Consider the following 18090-nt stretch of genomic DNA (forward strand, 5'->3'; position numbering starts at 1 on the left):
CCTGTTATACATTAAAATTCAAAGGAAACCACCAAGCCACCTCCCAGAGTGGCATTTTTTTTCTTAACAATATATGAGAGTTCCATTTTTCCACGTCCTTGCTAGCCTTATTTAGTATTGTTAGTATTATTTAAAAATTACAGCCATTTGAGTGAGTGTGTAGTGGTATCTCATTGTCATTTTCTTTTGCATTTCTGTGATAACTCATGATGTTGACTATCTTTTCACACATTTAACCTCTCTTATTGTGAAGTGTCTGTTCAGATCTTGTGACTGTTATTTATTGAATTATTTTAAAAACAAATTTATTAAGGTAAAATTAGTATCTAGTAAAGTGAACATACTGAAAGTATACAATTTAATCAGTTTTGACATGTGTATACCAGTAAAACCATAGGTATTAAAGATATCCTCATGCCCTTTGGTAATCCCTTCTCATTCCATCCCATCCTACATTACTGTGCCTTAATCAGGCAGCTCCTGATCTGCTATCTTTCAGCATTTATTAGTTTGCATTTTCTAGGATTTTATGAAAATGAATCAATACTGTTTCTTTTTTGCCTCTTGTTAACCAAGCATAAATTACTTTGTGATAACTCATGTTATTGATATATATCAATAATTCATTCTTTTTATAAAACTGTTGAAGCACAGTTGGTAGAGTGCTTGCCTAGCATGCACACGGCCCTGGGTTCAATCTCCAACACCATGAAAAAAAAATTATTGAGTAGTATTCCACTGTATGGTTATACCACAATTTATTCATTCACCAGTTAATGAATATTTGAGTTGTTCTCTTTTTTTTTTAAGCTACTACTAGAAATAAAGCTTCTAAAGTCATTTATATACATGTCTTGAGTACTTAACCAATATATATATATATCACCATCTTTTTAATTTTTGTTATTCTAATAAGTGTGGTACCAATAGTAGTACCTCATTATGGTTTTCATTTGATTAATAATGTTGAGCATCTATTTATGGTTTTTTGTTTGGTTGGTTTGGGGGAGGGTACTGGGAATTAAATCCAGGGACGCTTTACTACTGAGCTATATCTCTAGCCCTTTTTATTTTTTGAGACAAGTTCTTGCTAAGTTGCTAAATTGCTGAGACTGGCTTTGAACTTGTGACCCTCCTGCCTCAGCCTCCCCAATCACTGGGATTACAGGCATGCACCACCATACCCACTTCTATTCATGTTTTTATTTGTCATCAATATATCTTCTCTTAATGTGAAGTATCTATTTAAATCTTTTGCTCATTTTTTAATATAGTAATTTTCTCTTTTATATATTCTGGACTAAAAATCTCTTATCAGGTTTGTGATCTGCAGATATTTTCTCCCAGTCCATGGCTTATTAAAGTCTTTCTAAAAGCAGTTCTTGCTGGCACATTGGCACATGCCTGTGATCCCAGCTACTCTGGAAGCTGAGGCAAGAGGATTAAAAAAAAAAAAAAAGTTTTTGCCAGGCATGGTAGTATTCACCTGTAGTCCCAGCTACCCAGGAAGCTGAGGTGTAGGACCCCTTCGGTCCATGAGTTTAAGACCAGCCTGGGCAACAGAGCAAGACCTCATATCTCAAAAAAACAAAACAAAGCAAAATAGTACTTTTAAGTCTAGTGTATCAATTTTTTCTATTAGGACTTGTGTTATTTTCTATTATGTCTTTAATAATCTTTTTTTAAATTTTTTTAGTTGTAGATGGACACAGTACCTTTCTTAATTTTATGTGGTGCTGAGACTTGAACCCAGTGCCCCACACGGGCTAGGCAAGCACTCTGCCACTGAGCCACAGGTCCAGCCCTTTAATAATCTTTACCTAATCCAAAGTCACAAAATTTTTCCCTCTGTTTTCTCTGGAAGCTCTATAGTTAGATGGTTTATATTTGGTCTGTGGTCCATTTTGGTTTGGTTTGGTTTGTTTGTTTGTTTTTGTTATTGTTGTTGAGGTGTTTTTGGTTTGGGTTTTGGGTTTGAATTTTTGTGTGTGTGTACCAGGGATTGAACCCAGGAGCACTTAACCACTGAGCCAAATCTCTATCCCTATTTTGTATTTTATTTAGAGGCAGGGTCTCACTGAGTTGCTGAGGCTGGCTTTGAACTCATGAATCCTCCTGTGTTAGCCTCCCGAGTGCCACTATGTCTGTCAAGTTAATTTTTTAAAATAGTACAAGGTATAGATCAAAGGGGCTTGGGGGAGAAGGGCTCTTTTTATATCCAATGCTTTATTTGTTCATCATTTGTTCAAAAGGCTATTTTCTAAATAGTCTTTACAACCATGTCAAAAATGAATTGGGGCTGAGGCTGGGACTCAGTGGCAGAGCGCTTGCCTAGCATGTGTGAGGCACTGGGTTCGATCCTTAGCACCACATAAAAGTAAGTAAAATAAAGGCATTCTGTCCATCTACAACTACAAAAAAAATTTTTTAATGAATTGACTGTATAGATATGGGTCTCTCTCTTTTCCATTGTCAATCTTGATCTACTATCATGCTTTCTAGTTATCTGAACTTTTTAGTAACTTGAAGTAAAGCAGTATAGTCCTACAATTTTGTCTTCTTCAGAGTTTTTTGGATTCTTTAGATTCTTTGAATTTTCATGTGAATTTTAGAATTAGTTTGGCAAGTTGAACAAAGAGTCTCCTGAATTTTTATTGGAATCGTGTTGGATCTAGATTGATTTGGGAAAAATTGATTTCTCGTTAGTGTATATTGAGTCTTTTTTGATCCATGAACAGAATATCTTTCCATTTGTTTAGGTCTCTTTGAATTTGTTAGCAGATTTTTATAGCTCACTTTGTAAAGTTCTTGCATGTCTTTTGCTATATTTGTCCCTGAGTATTTTTTTTTTTAATGCTACTGGATATAGTATTTTTAAACTTCAATTTCTTATAAGTCACTGCAAGTAGAGCTGGGGATATAGTTTAGCAGCAGAGTGAGTACTTGCCTAGTTTGCTAGTATGTATAAGGCTCTGGGTTCCCTCCCCAACACTAGGGGTGTTTAAAAAAAAAAAAAAAAGCAGAGAGAAGTGCTACTCACTGCAAATATATGGAAATATAAACTTTCACTTCTTTTCTAATCTATCTACTTTATTTTTAAATATACCTTTTTTTTTTTTTCCAATTTCTTGTTTTATTACCCTGGATCGCACCCCCAGAGCAATGTTAAAAGAATTGGTAAGAGTGAATGTCCTCCTTATTCATGCTCTTAGGCAGAAAGCATTGTCTTGAACTATATATGTGGAGAGGGAGAAAGAGGTTGAGGGGATAGGGATGAGAGATGTCACCTGTGGGTTTTCATAGATATTCATTATTAGGGAATTAAGAAGTTCTTTTCTGTTTCTAGATTGCCAAGAGTATTTATTAGGAATTAATGTTGGATTTTTAAATGCTTTGTGTGTTCATCAGTATAGCAGTGTGGTTTTCACTTTTATTCTTTTAATTAGTGTAGTACATTGATTTTATATTGTTGGATTCACTTTGCTGAAATCTTTTTGGGAGCAGGAATATCAGGGGATTAAACTCAGGGACATTCAACTACTGAGCCCCATCCCTAGCCCATTTTTGTATTTTATTTAAAGACAGAGTCTCACTGAGTTGCTTAGGCCCTCACTAGTTGCTGAGGCTGGCTTTGAACTCTCAATCCTCCTGCCTCAGCCTCCCGAGCCTCTGGGATTACAGGTGTATGCCACCAAGCCTGGCTCTTTGCTGATATCCTTTAGAGAATTTATTTGTGTCAGTGTTCGTAAGGGGCATTGGTTTTGTTGCTTTTTTTTTTTTTTTCCTTATGTTTCTGGTTGGCTTTCATGGTAATGTGGTTTTACAAAATTACTTTGGAAAAATTCCCTCCTTTATTTTCTGAATTTTTCTAGATATGATATTACTCTTCTTTAAATATTTGACAGAATTTACCAGTTGCACATCTGGGCCTGGAGTTTTCTTTGTGAAAGTTTTAATTACAAATTAAATTAAAATTAATACATATTTGGTATTGGTCAGATTTAATGTTTCTTCTGAAATTAGTTTTAAGACATTATCTTTCAAGCAATTTGGTCATTTCATCTCTTTTATCCAATTTATTGAAATAAAGTTATTCATCGTACTCTTACTTAAATCTATAATGTCTGTAGGATCAGAGTTATGTCTGCTTTTTCTCGCTGAGTTTTCTTTTTCTGCCTTCTTAAGGTAGAAAGCTTAGATCACTGAATTTGGCCTTTCTTTTTAATATAAACATTTAAAACTTTAAATATGTCTGTGACTCTTAACTACTGCTTTAGTTGCATCCCAGGAAATGTCAATTAAGTCAAGTTGGTTTATAATGTTATCTAAGTCTTATGAATATTTAGTGATTTTCTGTTTGTCTTTACCAGTTTTTTATTGGTACATTGTAATTATACATAATAGTGGACTCTTTATGCCATATTGTCTTCCCAGTTATTGAGAAAGGAATTTTTTATCTGCACTGTAATGTCTATTTCTCCTTTCATTTCTGACAGCTTTTGCTTCCTGTGTTTTTAACCTGTTACTAGATACATGCAAACTTCTTATATCTTTTTTTTTTTGAGAGAATTTTTTAATATTTATTTTTCAGTTTTCGGTGGACACAACATCTTTATTTTATTTTTATGTGGTGCTGAGGATTGAACCCAGCGCCCCACGAATGCCAGGCAAGCGCATTACCGCTTGAGCCACATCCCCAGCCCCTTCCTATGTCTTAATGATGGCTTTTTTTTTTTTTTTTGGTGGGACAGGGGTACTTGGGATTGAATTTAGGAGCACTTGGCCACGAAGCCACATCCCCAGCCCTATTTTGTATTTTATTTAGAGACAAGATCTCACTGAGTTGCTTAGTGCCTCACTTTTGCTGAGGCTGGCATTGAACTCACGATTCCCCTGCCTCAGCCTCCTGAGGGGCTGGGATTACAGGCGTGCACCACTGCGCCTGGCTTAACGTAACTATGTCTATATATTTAAAATGAATTTCTCAAGATTCAGCATATAATTGTGTGTTGTCTTTTAATCATTGTGACCATACCTGCCTTTAGTGGTGAGAGCTCTACTACTAAGCTACATCCCAGCCCTTAAGGAAATTTTTAAATGGAAAAAATGAAGAGTAATTTATTTTTACTCAGGCCTTTACCTTTCTGTTGCCCTCCATTCCTTTGTATAAATCCAAGTTTCCATCTGATATTACTTTCCTTCTGCTTAAAGAACTTCCTTTTACAGTTCATATTTAGATATACTAGTAACAAACCTTCAACTTCTATTTGTCTGAAAAAGTCTTTATTTTGCTTTCATTTTTGAAAGATACTTTTGCTGGTTAAAGAATTTTAGGTTGACAACATTTTGCAGCTTTTCATTGTCATTTCATTTTCTTCTAGCTTGGTTTCTGATAAGAAGTTATTTATCTTCATTCCTCTGTATATAATGTATTTTTCCCCATGGCTGGTTTTTGTTTGTTTTTGTCCTTTTGGTTTGTTTGTTTGTTTTCAGACAAACCAGACAAGGAATGTTGATAAATGGGCCAGGTCACCAAAAAGACATACAGTCTTTGATATATGTGCACCTAACAACAGAGCATCAAAAGGCAAAAATAAATAAATAAATAAACTGAACCAAAAAAACCTGACAGATCTGCTGGAAAAATAGGTGAATCCACTATTATAGTTGAGATTTCATCAGCCCCATCAGTAATTGGCAAATCTGGCAGACAATAAATTTAGTAAGAACATAGTTGAACTCAACAGCACCATCATTCAGGTGGATATAACTGAAGTTTGTAGAATGCTTCATCCAACACATTCTTTTCAAGCTCACATGAAACGTTCACCAAGGTAGATAGTCCACAGTCTGGGCCATAAACATACTTTAACAAATTTGAAAGAATAGAAATCATTTTGGGCCCAGGTGGTGGCTCAGTGGTGAAGCGCTTGCCTAGCATGTGTGAGGCACTGGGTTCAATTCTCAACACTGCATATAAGTAAATAAAGTAAAGATCCATAATTGATAACTTAAAAAGAAGAAAAATCATAGGATGCATTCTCTCAGACCACAGTGGAATTAAACTAGAGATCAACAAGAGATAGCTAGAGTATCTCAAAAAAATGTGGAGATTAAACAACCCACTTTTAAATAATGCATAGGTCAGAAAAATCTCAAGAGAAATTGAAAAGTATTTCAACTAAATGAAAATACAACTTATTAAAATTGGTGGGATACAATGAAAACAGTGCTTAGAGGGAAATTTATAAGCATATTATAGGAAAGAAGAAAAATCCAAAATCAATAATCTGATCTCCTATTTGAGGAATCTAAAAGAAGATCAAGTGAAGTCCAAAATAAGAATAGAAAAGAAGCCAAGTATGGTGGTACATGCCTGTAATCCAGCAGCTCAGGAGGCTGAAACAGAAGGATCAGGAGTGTAACACCAGCCTAGGCAACTTAGCAAGACCCTATCTCTAAATACAATTTTAAAAGGAATATGATTATTAATAATCATTATCTGTATGTAATGTTCTGGGCTCTATCCCTAGTACTTCCACAAAAAAGAGGACTCAATAAAATTGAAAACAGGAGATCAATAGAGAAAATCAAGACCAAAAACTGGTTCTTTGAAAGCACCAATAAAATCAATGAGCCAGAAACTGAGAAAAGACACAAGTTACTAACATAAGGAATAAAAGAGAATGACATTACTTCAGCCTCCATGAATATTGAAAGGATTACAGAGTGTGATGAACTACTCATGCCCACAGATTTGGTCTTCTAGATGAAATGGACCAGTTCCTTGAAAGATACCATCTGCCATAATTCACACAAAAGTAGACAATCTTATCTGTCAAGGTTGAATCAATAATTAAAAACCTTTCAAAACAAAGAACACAAGCCTCAGATGATGGGTTCACTGGTGAATTTTATCAAATACATTTAAGGAAGAAATTATTCCAATTTTTTCCAATCACTTCTACAAGTAAAAGCACAGTGAATAAAAACCCGTTTAATGAAGCCAGCATAATCCTAATACCAAAACCAGACAAAGACATTACAAGAAAACTACAGATCAGTATTTCTCATGAACATAGACACTAACTAGTATGTGAGCTTGTTTATATCTTAAGAATAATGTAAAATTATGCAGTCATTATGAAAAATGATGTATGGTAATTCCTCAAAAAAATAAAGGATAGGATCACCATCCAGTAGTCCCACATTCAAGTATATATCTAAGAGAATTGAAAGCAGGACTTTAAAGCAATTTATACACTCACATTCATGGCAGTCTTGTTCACAATTAGCCAAGAAATGGAAGCAACCCAAGTGTCCATCAACAGTGTGGTGTCAGGTACAATGGGACATTATTCAGCCTTAAGGAATTCCTGTCCCATAGATTTCATCTACATGGATGAACCTGAGCACATTATGCTAAGTCAAATAAGCTGACCATGAAAAGACATATACTGTAGAATGTCACTTATATGAAGTATCTAAAGTAGACTGATTCATAAAAACAATGTAGAATGGTGATTGCAAAGATGGGGAGACAGGGAAATAAAGACTTGTTTAACGGATATAGAGTTTTAGATTTACAAGATGAAAAAGTTCTGGAGATCCCGTTTCTCAACAATGTCAATAGATTATTGAACCATGCACTTAAAAATGGACAAAATAGTGAATTTTGTCTTATATTTTTGCCACAATTAAATAGGCAAACAAATTGCATGACAAATATTACTTTTTTAAGTAGAATTTTTATTAATATATTTGATTCATATTTAAGGATGATATTGTTACTAATCTTGTGCTTAGTTCTTTCACAGTTTCTGAAATTATATAAAAGGTAGTAATGTGTCAATAAAATGAATAACTCTTAAATTAAAAAAAAAAAAATGCCCAAATATGAGCAAATTGAATCAAACAATGCAACAATGTATAAAGAAAATAGTAACACCATGACTAGGTAAGATTTATTCCAAATACAAGGCTAATTCAGAATTCAAAAATCATTTAATATAATCTGTCATATCAACAACCAAAGAAGAAAAGTCACATGATTTTATCAATAAATGCAGCAAAAGCACTTGACAAACACACATTCATGATAAGACTCTGAGAAAACGAGGAAAGCAACTTCAACTTCCTAAAGAAAAATACTAACTAAAACCATAATAAAATAACCACTAGAGACCTATCAAAACTAAACTAAAAAAGAATGGCAGTGTTGCGTGTTGATAAAAATGTGAACAACTGGAACTCATACATTATTGGTGGGAATATAAATTTACACAACTTTTTTTTCCTCTCTTAAGTGATATAAATTTTAAAACACTTCAGTAGTATCCCTGAAGCTAAAACATACATGTCCTCCATGGACCAGAAGTTCTGTTCCTAGGTGTAGTAAATGCGAGTGTCCATTGAAAGGCCTATGCATAATCACAACAGCTTTATTTACAGTAATCAAAAACTATAAACTGGGGCTGTGGCTCATTGGCAGCACACTTGCTTGGCATGTGTGAGGCACTGGGTTCGATTCTCAGCACCACATATAAATAAATAAAATATTTAAAATAAGTAAAAAAATATTTAAAAAACTATAAGCAGCCTATATGTCCAATAGGAGAAAAGATAAATGTAGGATATTCATACAGTGGAATATCAGCCAGTAACAAAAATAAATAAATAAACCACAAACTACTGTTTTGTATGTAACAGCAGAGAAGTATCTTATAATGTTGAGTAAAAGAAACTCTGGCACCAAAGAATATGTAGTAGATGGGTGTATTTATGTGAATTTCAAGATTGGCGAAACAAATAAATAGTGATAACATTAAAATGAAGTAATATTGATAGTAAGGGGCATGAGAGTACTTTGCACTATGTTGTTTACTACCGGTGATGTACTAGACCAGGCTCAGACCCACTTGGTGTAAGAGTCAACCATTTGATTTTCATGAATTTGGAAGCTGGTTGATAAACCATGAAAATCTATAAATGGTTTTACAAATTGAGGAAGTTCAGAAAGCATCTACCAACACACCTCTTATTATTGCTCATACCCCTTAGTCTCTGTAGAAGAAACTTAGAGACACAGGGAGAATAAGGCCTGGGAAGTACCAAGAAGGGTGCTCCTCTAGGCCAAGCCAAGGAGAGTTGGCAATGAGAAACTAGGATGCTATTTACTGCCTTGACTAAAGATTATTACTTTACTTTGTGAAATCAGCTGCCCAGTATTTGACTTTTCCATTCTCTCTTTAGCCAAATCAAGTTTTCCCTCTGTATTTTTGAAACAACTAAATGTTAAAGAGCCTTTCCATAGGTGTCTTTAGATATGAGGCTGAATTTGTGCCCTTTTGGTTTTGAAGTATTTCAAATTCTTACCCTTTCGTTTCTGCTTTAGGAGCATTCTGGAAGAGTTTTCCGACTCCAATTTGATGAATTCCAGATTGTCAGTAGTTCACACGATGACACAATCCTCATCTGGGACTTCCTAAATGATCCAGCAACCCAAGCTGAGCCCCCCCGCTCCCCTTCTCGAACATACACCTACATCTCCAGATAAACAACCATATACTGACCTCATACTTACCCAGGTATGAAAACAACTGTGCATATGGCACTGTGGGTAGAAAATGTAATATTGGCTATAAGGTGTACTCCTCTTGGAGCTTTCTCATTCTCAGTCCCTTTGTCTCACCAAACCTTATAAAGCAGGGAAAGCAGACAGTGTGTGAGGACAGGGCAGGGGTTGCCCCACTGGGCACTGCTTTTACCAAGGTAGCCAGGCTCATTTCTAGAGGATTCTGGGGTTCTCCCTGAGTAGTAGAATGAACCATTCCTGCTCCAAAGGATATAAATGAAATAATATTTGAACCAGTTTGAAATCTTAAGTAATGACCCAGAGAGCCTATAAAACAGGAGCAGCTACTCTGAAGTTACCAAGAGTTCCATTCCTCCCACTTAGTTGTCCAGCCCTTCTTTGAGGCAGGTAAAAATCCTAAAATATCCAGGTTTTTTTTTTTTATATTTGGGTATATTCAGATCATACATGGTCTCTTCACAAATGCATTGGGTTATTGAGAATTCAGGAAATTTGGTACCAGCTACAAGGGAGTGTTGCTGTCATTTCTCGTTTCCCACACTGGTTGCAGCTTTTTTGTCAGAGGTACACATTGACTACATGTCTGCACCTCTTTCTGTAGTGTTCCTTCTAAGGTGGTGTCCAGCCCCTCTCATAGAGGACAGTTTCCTTGTTCCTCAGCCTCCTTAGCCAAATTACACAGGCTATGTGCCCTTGGGCAAGAGACTTCCCAGACTTTAGTTTGCTCATGAGTGAAATGAGAGTGCAGATCCCACCTCACAGAGCTCTTGTGAAAACAGCCCAGAAATACTATAAATTCTTAGTGCCTAGCACATAATAAGCCTTTAGTGAAAAGTGGTCATTGTTATGAAATATTAGAATTATCATGTACCTGGCAAAATTTCCTTTTCCTTAGACTTACAATATTTTGCATTTTTATGTATTTATTTATTTCCGAGGAAGAGGTACTGGGTATTAAATCCAAGGCATGCTAGGTATATGCCCGGCCACTAAGCAAAAATCCTAGTCCCCAATTGTATTATTTGTCCTAACTCTGATTGTTTGTCTCCTTCCTCTTCTCACCCCTAAAACATAGACATCCATGAGCATTTTGACTTATCTAAGCTCACTTCCCTAGCTGCCTTCTCTTTTCCCAAGATTTTAGCTCCCATCTCAATATAAATGACTCTCAAGTTTTAATCTCTAGTCTCACCTGCTACTTTAATCTCCAAGGCACGTGTCCAGCCACCATCTATACATCTGTCTTTGAAGGTACCAGGAGCACTTCTAGTGCTTACATTTACAGTTCCTCTAGCCAGATGAAGATTAGCTTCCCCAGATTCCCCCACTTCTCTCAGTGCCATCATTGGGTTCCTGGCTACTCCAGCAGAACCCCAAGCCATTCCTGCCTGCTCTGCCATTTCAGGGAGCAGGTGAAAGGTTGATGCCCAACTATTGGTCACTCTTAACCTCAGGACATCAGAGTCACTGCTTGAGTACTAGTGCCCAGAGCATGTCAGCAAATCTCACCCTTTTTTAAAGTCCCCAGTTAGGCCTCTGACAGAAGTTCCTGTGCTGTATGGGCAGAAAGCAGCCATTGGGAAGGGCCCCCAAGCCTTTATTGCAATTGACAGCTAAGTGAATGTTCTTTTACTTTTAGAGCAAGTGAAAAATTTAAGGAAAGGGGCTGATGACTATTTGTTCTGTTTTCACACAGGACTCATTAAAGTTGCAGTATTTAAGTATCTGCCAAGACCAGAATGAGCAACAACCGCAACAATCAAACTCCTACCTGGATATCCGGACCAGTGAGGAGCAAGGCTTTGAGACTCCTATTAGGACATAGTTGGTCTACAGCTGACCAGGACAGTCTGCTCAGCACAGCCAACTGCTTCAGTGCTGCTATCAGAAGATGTCTTCTATCTTGTGTGAATGATTGGAACTTTTAAACCTCCCCTCCCCTCTTCTCCCCACTTTCCCTCTGCACCTGCTTCTCCCCCATTGGGTTCCAGACAAAGATGACTTATAAATATATTTAGTGTTTTGCCATAATCTCTCTTGCTTTGCCATTAAGCAGAACTAGTTTCCCCAGATGACCCACATGTAGGAGACAGGAGGATGCAGCTTCCAGGCAGACAGGGCCCTGTGTCCCCCTGTTAACTGCAGGAGTGTCTACACCTGGTCAGAGAAACCCAGCCCACTATGTGTGGGAGAGACAGCACCCTGTACATCCTTGGGGGATGGGGGAGACAAATACACTGGAAGACCTGGGCCTCCTGTTTCCATCCTCTTTCTGTTTCTGTCCCTCTTCCCTCCCCACCAAGCCCTCTTCAACCTGAGAAGAAGGTGTGTGAAGAGAATATCCTCAATTAACATGAGGTGGATCAACTAGAAAAATGCAGCACTTGGAGCTAAATGTGTTCAGTGACAATTTCAAGCCCAGACTTTTGTTGCAAGTGACCATGTGGAGGCAGTGGATTCTCGAACATGATGCTCTCATCATATTTACAACTCTTCTCTCTTCTTCTTCTCCCCACCCAAAGAAGGGGAGGGGACAGAAGTTTCCTGGGCTCCATCAATGGCTGCATCTTTTCTGGACTCAGCAGTCTCCTCGATTCCATGTAGAGTGTGGAAAGGAGTTGCTGATTGCATTTCCTCTCATTAACAATTAGATGTGTAATAAAAAGCATTGTACTTCATCTTAAATCACTGGTAAGGCTCAGCCTACAGAAAGGTTTGAAAAGGCCAGAACCAGTCACTTGGTGCACTATGCATAATGGTTCACATCTTTGAATTCCTCCTGACTGCCAAGACTACCAGTGGAGTAGCTTAAGAGATGGTCAGGAGTGAAAGCTGACTTTTTTTCATTTAGGCCAGTAAATACCATCTCTCAGAAATCAATCTAACCTTAACCTTGCACTGCAGAACCTTCCTTCTACTTCTCCCAAACCCAGTATTTGCAAAAGGGCAAAGCTGCCAGAGAGAGGATCAGGGTGAAGTTTGGCACACAGGGTTTATTAATGGGCAGAAACTGCCTTCTCTTTCTTTTTCTTCCTCCTCTTGGCCTTATTTTGCTCTCTACTTTCCCAATCAATAAAATTTCTCTGGAAGTTGATGGACAACATACACAAATGGACCCTCTGTAAGGGCACTTGTGCCACACTATCCTGGGAGCACCATGGCTGCATACCCAGTTTGTTTCCCCAGGCACTAGTGAGCCTACTGAGAGGTGGCTTGGGCACACCCCCAGGCCCTGAGGCCACAGGGCAGCCTCCTGTTTCCCTTGGAAGTTGAGCAATCAGGCCCTTTGCTTCTATTCCTAATCTACCCTGTTGAGTTTAAGAGAGCCACTTTTAACCAGCTGCTATACAAATAGAATGGAAGCCTGTTGGAAGTGACCATTAGCCTGGCCACCTTTAGTGCAAGGGGGTGGGAGTGCATGGTAGAACATCCTCATTCTTCCCCCTGATTTGCAAGAAGGTGTTCCCTTCTCAATTGAATGTTGTCATTACATACAGAGAGGCAGGTTATACAAATGCCGTTTTTCTTTCCTGCTTCATGAATACTTTTAAAGCTTTTAATTTCAAATTATTCAGAAAATACTTCCCAGTGTAATGCCTATGCCTGGGAAATATTTTATTCGTGTAATTCCCTTCCCAGCTATCCAAATGCTATTGTTTCTTACTTAGCCACTATCAGGGTTCCTTGTCTATTTTGTTGACTATTAATGGCTTTTGGATTGGTTAAGGATTTTGCTGCAGATGAAGATAGAGGGGTGTCAGCCCTGAAAAACACACAGGACAGACATGAAAAAGGCAAGGGTTTCAAATATTGTCCAATAGCCATAACTTTACTAGCCCTTCTGTTATATGCTGCTATTCCAAAATGGGAACAAGGCTGGGGATGTAGCTACATGACACAGCATTTGCCCAGCATGTGTCAGGCCCTAGGTTCTACCCCAGCACTGCAAAATTTTTAAAAGTGGGAGCTGCTGACCATTTACTGCTGTCCAGGATTTTGCTCTGACATCTAGGTTCAGTGAAGGTGCATTGATCCTAAGGCAGTTTGAAGCTCTTCCAGTCTATCATACATGAGATCAGGGCTGGACCCTGCAGATGTAGAACCATTAGTTCAGTTGAGATTATTGTGCAAGTTGTCCTCTCTGCTGATGGAAATGGGAATGAAGTTAAGTGGTCTGAAAAACTTGAATTGTTCACATTTCTCAGCTCTGGGGGTCATTTACCAGTTCATTGTAGAAGAAATAATCAGGTAAGTAGAAGTTCATTTCCAGAGAAGGTAAACCCCACTTACTATCTCTGCATGATTTCAGTGGGAATTGATTATCACTAATCCCCAACTGGGCTAGAATAAATGTAAAGTTTGACCTTTTTAAAAAGAAAAGAGAGACAAAGGAAGTCACTACACATTTAAAGGAATGGTAGGAAAGGAGCCAAAGATGTCTCTTGGCTCTGAAATGAAGTATCCCTATTGTAGGTCTCTTTAAACTAAAATTTACTTTGCAATGAAGGGCCTGAAAGAAACCTTTTATAAAGATAGGCTGAAACCTTTCAAAGGCAGGTGCACTCAGCTGCACCTATTATAGACAGGTATGACCTCTCTGTTCACACTGAGGCTGCTTGGACAAGACCAGCCTGGTTTGCTGCTCATGTGTGTATTTCATTGCTGAGAAAATACCTTTTTACTTCCTTAAGTGCAATCTGAAAGTGTATGTGAATTATGGATAGGAGGCCTTTTATACTTGTCCCATGGCTAAAATCTGATGTGTCCTCACTTCAGAGACAGGGATTTTTTTTTTTTTTAACTCTGTAATGAAGCATGGCCCTCATAACTTGTTTTTGAACTGGAAAAGACACTTAGACACCCCTGAATCATTCTGTAAAAAAAAACAAACAAACACCCATTTGGGGGGTTTTGTTGTTGTTTTGTTTTGGTACAATTAAAGCTGCAAAGAAGAAAATAGGCACTCATCCCTTGCCATTGGTCTGAACAACTGTGGTTGGTCTATTCTTTATTTAGCACTTGATTGTGTGTGGAAACAGAGGGCTTGGGGTTGAGGGTAGGGGTGGAACATATTAGAAATAATTAGGGCTACTTTTTTTTTTCTTTTCCTAGAATTAGATTAGATACCTTAGTATTATTGACTTTATCATCTTCATTTTGCCTTAGATGGTAATACTAAGCCCAGAAGTAGAAGCAGGCCTGAGGGGTAAGCTGCAAGCTCAATTCTGGGACCATCACACTCTTTGGTGATCAGGTTTACCATATGACTTTAATCCACATTGCTGATTCCCCATTTGGACGAGTTCAACAGACTTCCAGGTACACCCCAAACCCACCAGCTGGGTTGTCTCCCCATGTCTTGTCCACACAGCTGATCACTGACAGTCCAGAGCCCCTTATTCTAACCATAGTCTCAATCAGTGCTAGAAGGACAGCCCCCTCTCAGGGGAATAAAAACTGAACTTTGCTTCTTGATATTTTTAACCTATGGTTCATTTATGACATCAGAAATCCTTGAGTAGAGAAACCAAAAGATAATGATCATGGCTGCCTGATTTCAGGTGGAACTTTCTGCATTGATAGCTGGAAACCCCTTCTATTGGAATTCGAGCATCTATGATCTAAAATTTCCTGGAAGCAGCTAACATTTGAAATATTTGTTGCCCAACGGAACCAGCTGACTCTTAGTTCCTGATTGGTTGTGCATGTGCGTTTTAATATGTTTCTTCCCCTCTGAGCCTTCCCCTTCATGGACACTGAAGGAAAAGACCAACTACAAGTTTAGACTTCTGGGTACTAAGGAAATTAACACTTTCCCAAATCAGTGACCACTGGAGCCCAGCCAGACTCAACTCTGAGGGATGTTCCGTGGACTCCAGCTGTGGGGACAGGCCTGGCAACAAATAAGAGCTTCCCTGAGAGCTTTTGGTTGATTTGGCTCTTTGTTCTCTAGATTCTTAAGTACTGACTGCTTTAACTTCTGTGATTATGTTATGGTGATGTGTAGTCAATGTATCAGTATGTTCACAACCTAGGTTCATGGCAATAGAGTGTGTTTGGGTTTTTTTAACTGTTCAGAAAAAAAGTAATTTAAATTCCAAATATAAGATTAAAGTGAATTTTCTAAGTGTCTTGTCTCTTTGACCAAAGACCAAAAGAACAGTAATATTTCAGTGTACAAATCCAAGGAGTGCACAGTAGATACAGTACCTCTTAATACAATCTGATGTGAGAGAGAGAGCAAGATCAAGAGAAGCCAGGGGGCTGGGGATGTGGCTCAAGCGGTAGCGCGCTCGCCTGGCATGCGTGCGGCCCGGGTTCGATCCTCAGCACCACATACAAACAAAGATGTTGTGTCCGCCAAAAACTAAAAATAAATAAATAAATATTAAAAAAAAAAAGAGAGAGAAGCCAGGGCTGGGTGACATGAAGTACAGGGCCCCTGGCATGAAAGTTGTATTTCATGTTGGGTCAGATTGAAGCCAAAGTGATACCTAATTTGCAAACTGGTGGTTATAGCCAACCACAACCCAACTTTAGCCCACAATTTAAGTTTTCCTCTGCCTCTAAGTAGGTGAGAAGACTGACTCCCTTGCATCCCACTTAATCCACTTATAGCCAAGTCAGCGCACCTCCAGGAGCATTTCCAGAGTCCACAAGTTGTAAGAATTGACTGCCTGAGTGGTAATATTGCTGCTGCTCCCAAGTGGAACCCCACTTCCTCCTTAAACCAAACCTAGAGAGTAGATACAAGATTGAAGCAGAAAAGCACTCTCCCTTTCTGCTCCTCCCTCTGTCGTAAGTAGGACCCTTGTTAAAATTGATTCCTATAACCTGTAGGCTTTTAAGGTTAATAATCCTCTCTACTTGGGGCTGGGATTGTGGCTCGGTGGTAGAGCACTTGCCTAGCACGTGTGAGGCCCTGGGTTTGATCCTCAGCACCACATAAATATAAATAAAATAAAGATATTAAAAAGCCTGGTCTCGGGGCTGGGGATGTGGCTCAAGCGGTAGCGCACTCGCTTGGCATGCGTGCGGCCCGGGTTCGATCCTCAGCACCACATACAAACAAAGATGTTGTGTCCGCCAAAAACTAAAAAATAAAAATAATTAAAAAAAAAAAAAAAAAGCCTGGTCTCTACCTTGAGCCTTTTTGCCTATCTCAATCTGAGCTCACTACTGTGGTCATTAAGGCAGACTCAGGCCGTGGTCATAATTTCCACTAGAGCCAGAAGACTGGCAGAGCACCAGGAAAACCCAGCCTTTTGCAGGTGAGAAAACAGCAAGAAAGGGGACTCATATTGCCAGAGACCGCATGAGCACCTGGTCCCTAACAATAGGCAGCACCCTGGAGAGCAGCAGGGAATGGGGAGTCAGCAAAGATCACAGCCACCAACATCTACTTGATTTCAACCCTTGCCAGCTGGACACCTGAGCACAGGACTTAGCAGGACCTGAACCTAGAGGTTTCTGGACATCACCTACAAACAGTGCGAGACCTCTTTCCCCAGGGATCAAGATCTACGGCATATCATGGGAAGACAGTTCTGTAGCCACTGTTCCTAATGCTGGGTTGCGGGTGGATTCCTCTCTCTTCTTTAAACCTGTAGCTGTGCCGCCATCAGCAATGACTGAGAGGAGGAGACCTCTCTTCCCCCTGATTGGCTCTTGCCAATTAAGGGCATTTTATTAAGCTGCTAATTAAAGGCACTTTGTTAGCAGCAGGAGAGGCCGGGCGGGTGCCTGGTGAGATGGAGTCGAAGCCAGAAGAAATTGTTTTCCTCCCCCCATGGAAGCAGAGCCTCTATGAAGCTTCTCAGTCCCCCAACCTCTCCCGCTGCGCCTACCACACCCCTTGCTTTCAATTAGCAGCTCTGAGGGGAGTGAGGTCATTACCAAGCCCAGGTTGGAGGGCCACCATCACCACCTCAGGCCACAGGCAGCTCTTGGGGGCTGTTCAATTCCTCAGGCACCTTGAGTTTAGGCCCAGCAAAGGAGAGACTGGCCCAGTGGAGAGAGAGAGCTTGCCCTGCTAAGAAATGGCCCTTCCCTCCCCAAGTATGTGATGTGAATATCATGTGATTCCCATGACTGAAGCCATCCCAGCAGTCACCTAGCATATGATGACCATCCACTTGGTCATATATTGTGACTATCAGTGTCCCTTCCTCACCAAAGTCTCATGATATTGTGTAGAATATGTGACTTTCCTACCAGTCAGGAACTGTCCCCAATCCCTTTATAAGAGTGAAGCTCACGCAGATGCTAAGTGGGTCCAGGAACAGAAGAGACTGATGGTTTCACAGTTTCATGCAGCCCCCAGAGAGACTGCAGTCCTCCTTACACCTCGGAATTGAGGCACTTCCCTGGACAGTGCAGCTGAACCCCAGGTGAGCCCCTTCCTTCTGCCAGAGAGGAGGGCCTGGCTGTGACCTAGCACATGGGGGCCGGCACACAGGGTCACCAAGGACACCTCCTCTCTAGAGCCCTCCTCA

At 39.3% G+C, this 18090-nt stretch overlaps 1 protein-coding gene across 17 annotated transcripts in view; it reads left to right on the forward strand.

The window, feature by feature from the left end:
* The window catches only part of Btrc (beta-transducin repeat containing E3 ubiquitin protein ligase), a 186818-nt gene extending 171104 nt beyond the window's left edge, over positions 1–15714 (forward strand). For all 17 annotated transcript variants that reach the window (XM_046450111.2, XM_058581238.1, XM_046450113.2 and 14 more), the window contains 2 exons: positions 9395–9587; positions 11292–15714. In XM_046450111.2, coding sequence (XP_046306067.1) covers positions 9395–9556 — 162 coding nt within the window. In that variant the 3' untranslated portion in view covers positions 9557–9587; positions 11292–15714. The remainder of the gene's footprint in view (positions 1–9394; positions 9588–11291) is intronic.
* The last annotated feature ends 2376 nt before the right edge of the window (positions 15715–18090 follow it).

The sequence above is a fragment of the Marmota monax genome, unplaced genomic scaffold, assembly GCF_021218885.2.
Source record: "Marmota monax isolate L192 unplaced genomic scaffold, Marmota_monax_Labrador192_F-V1.1 WCK01_AAM20220418_F8-fsc00004, whole genome shotgun sequence".
Classification (NCBI taxonomy): Eukaryota; Metazoa; Chordata; class Mammalia; order Rodentia; family Sciuridae; genus Marmota; species Marmota monax.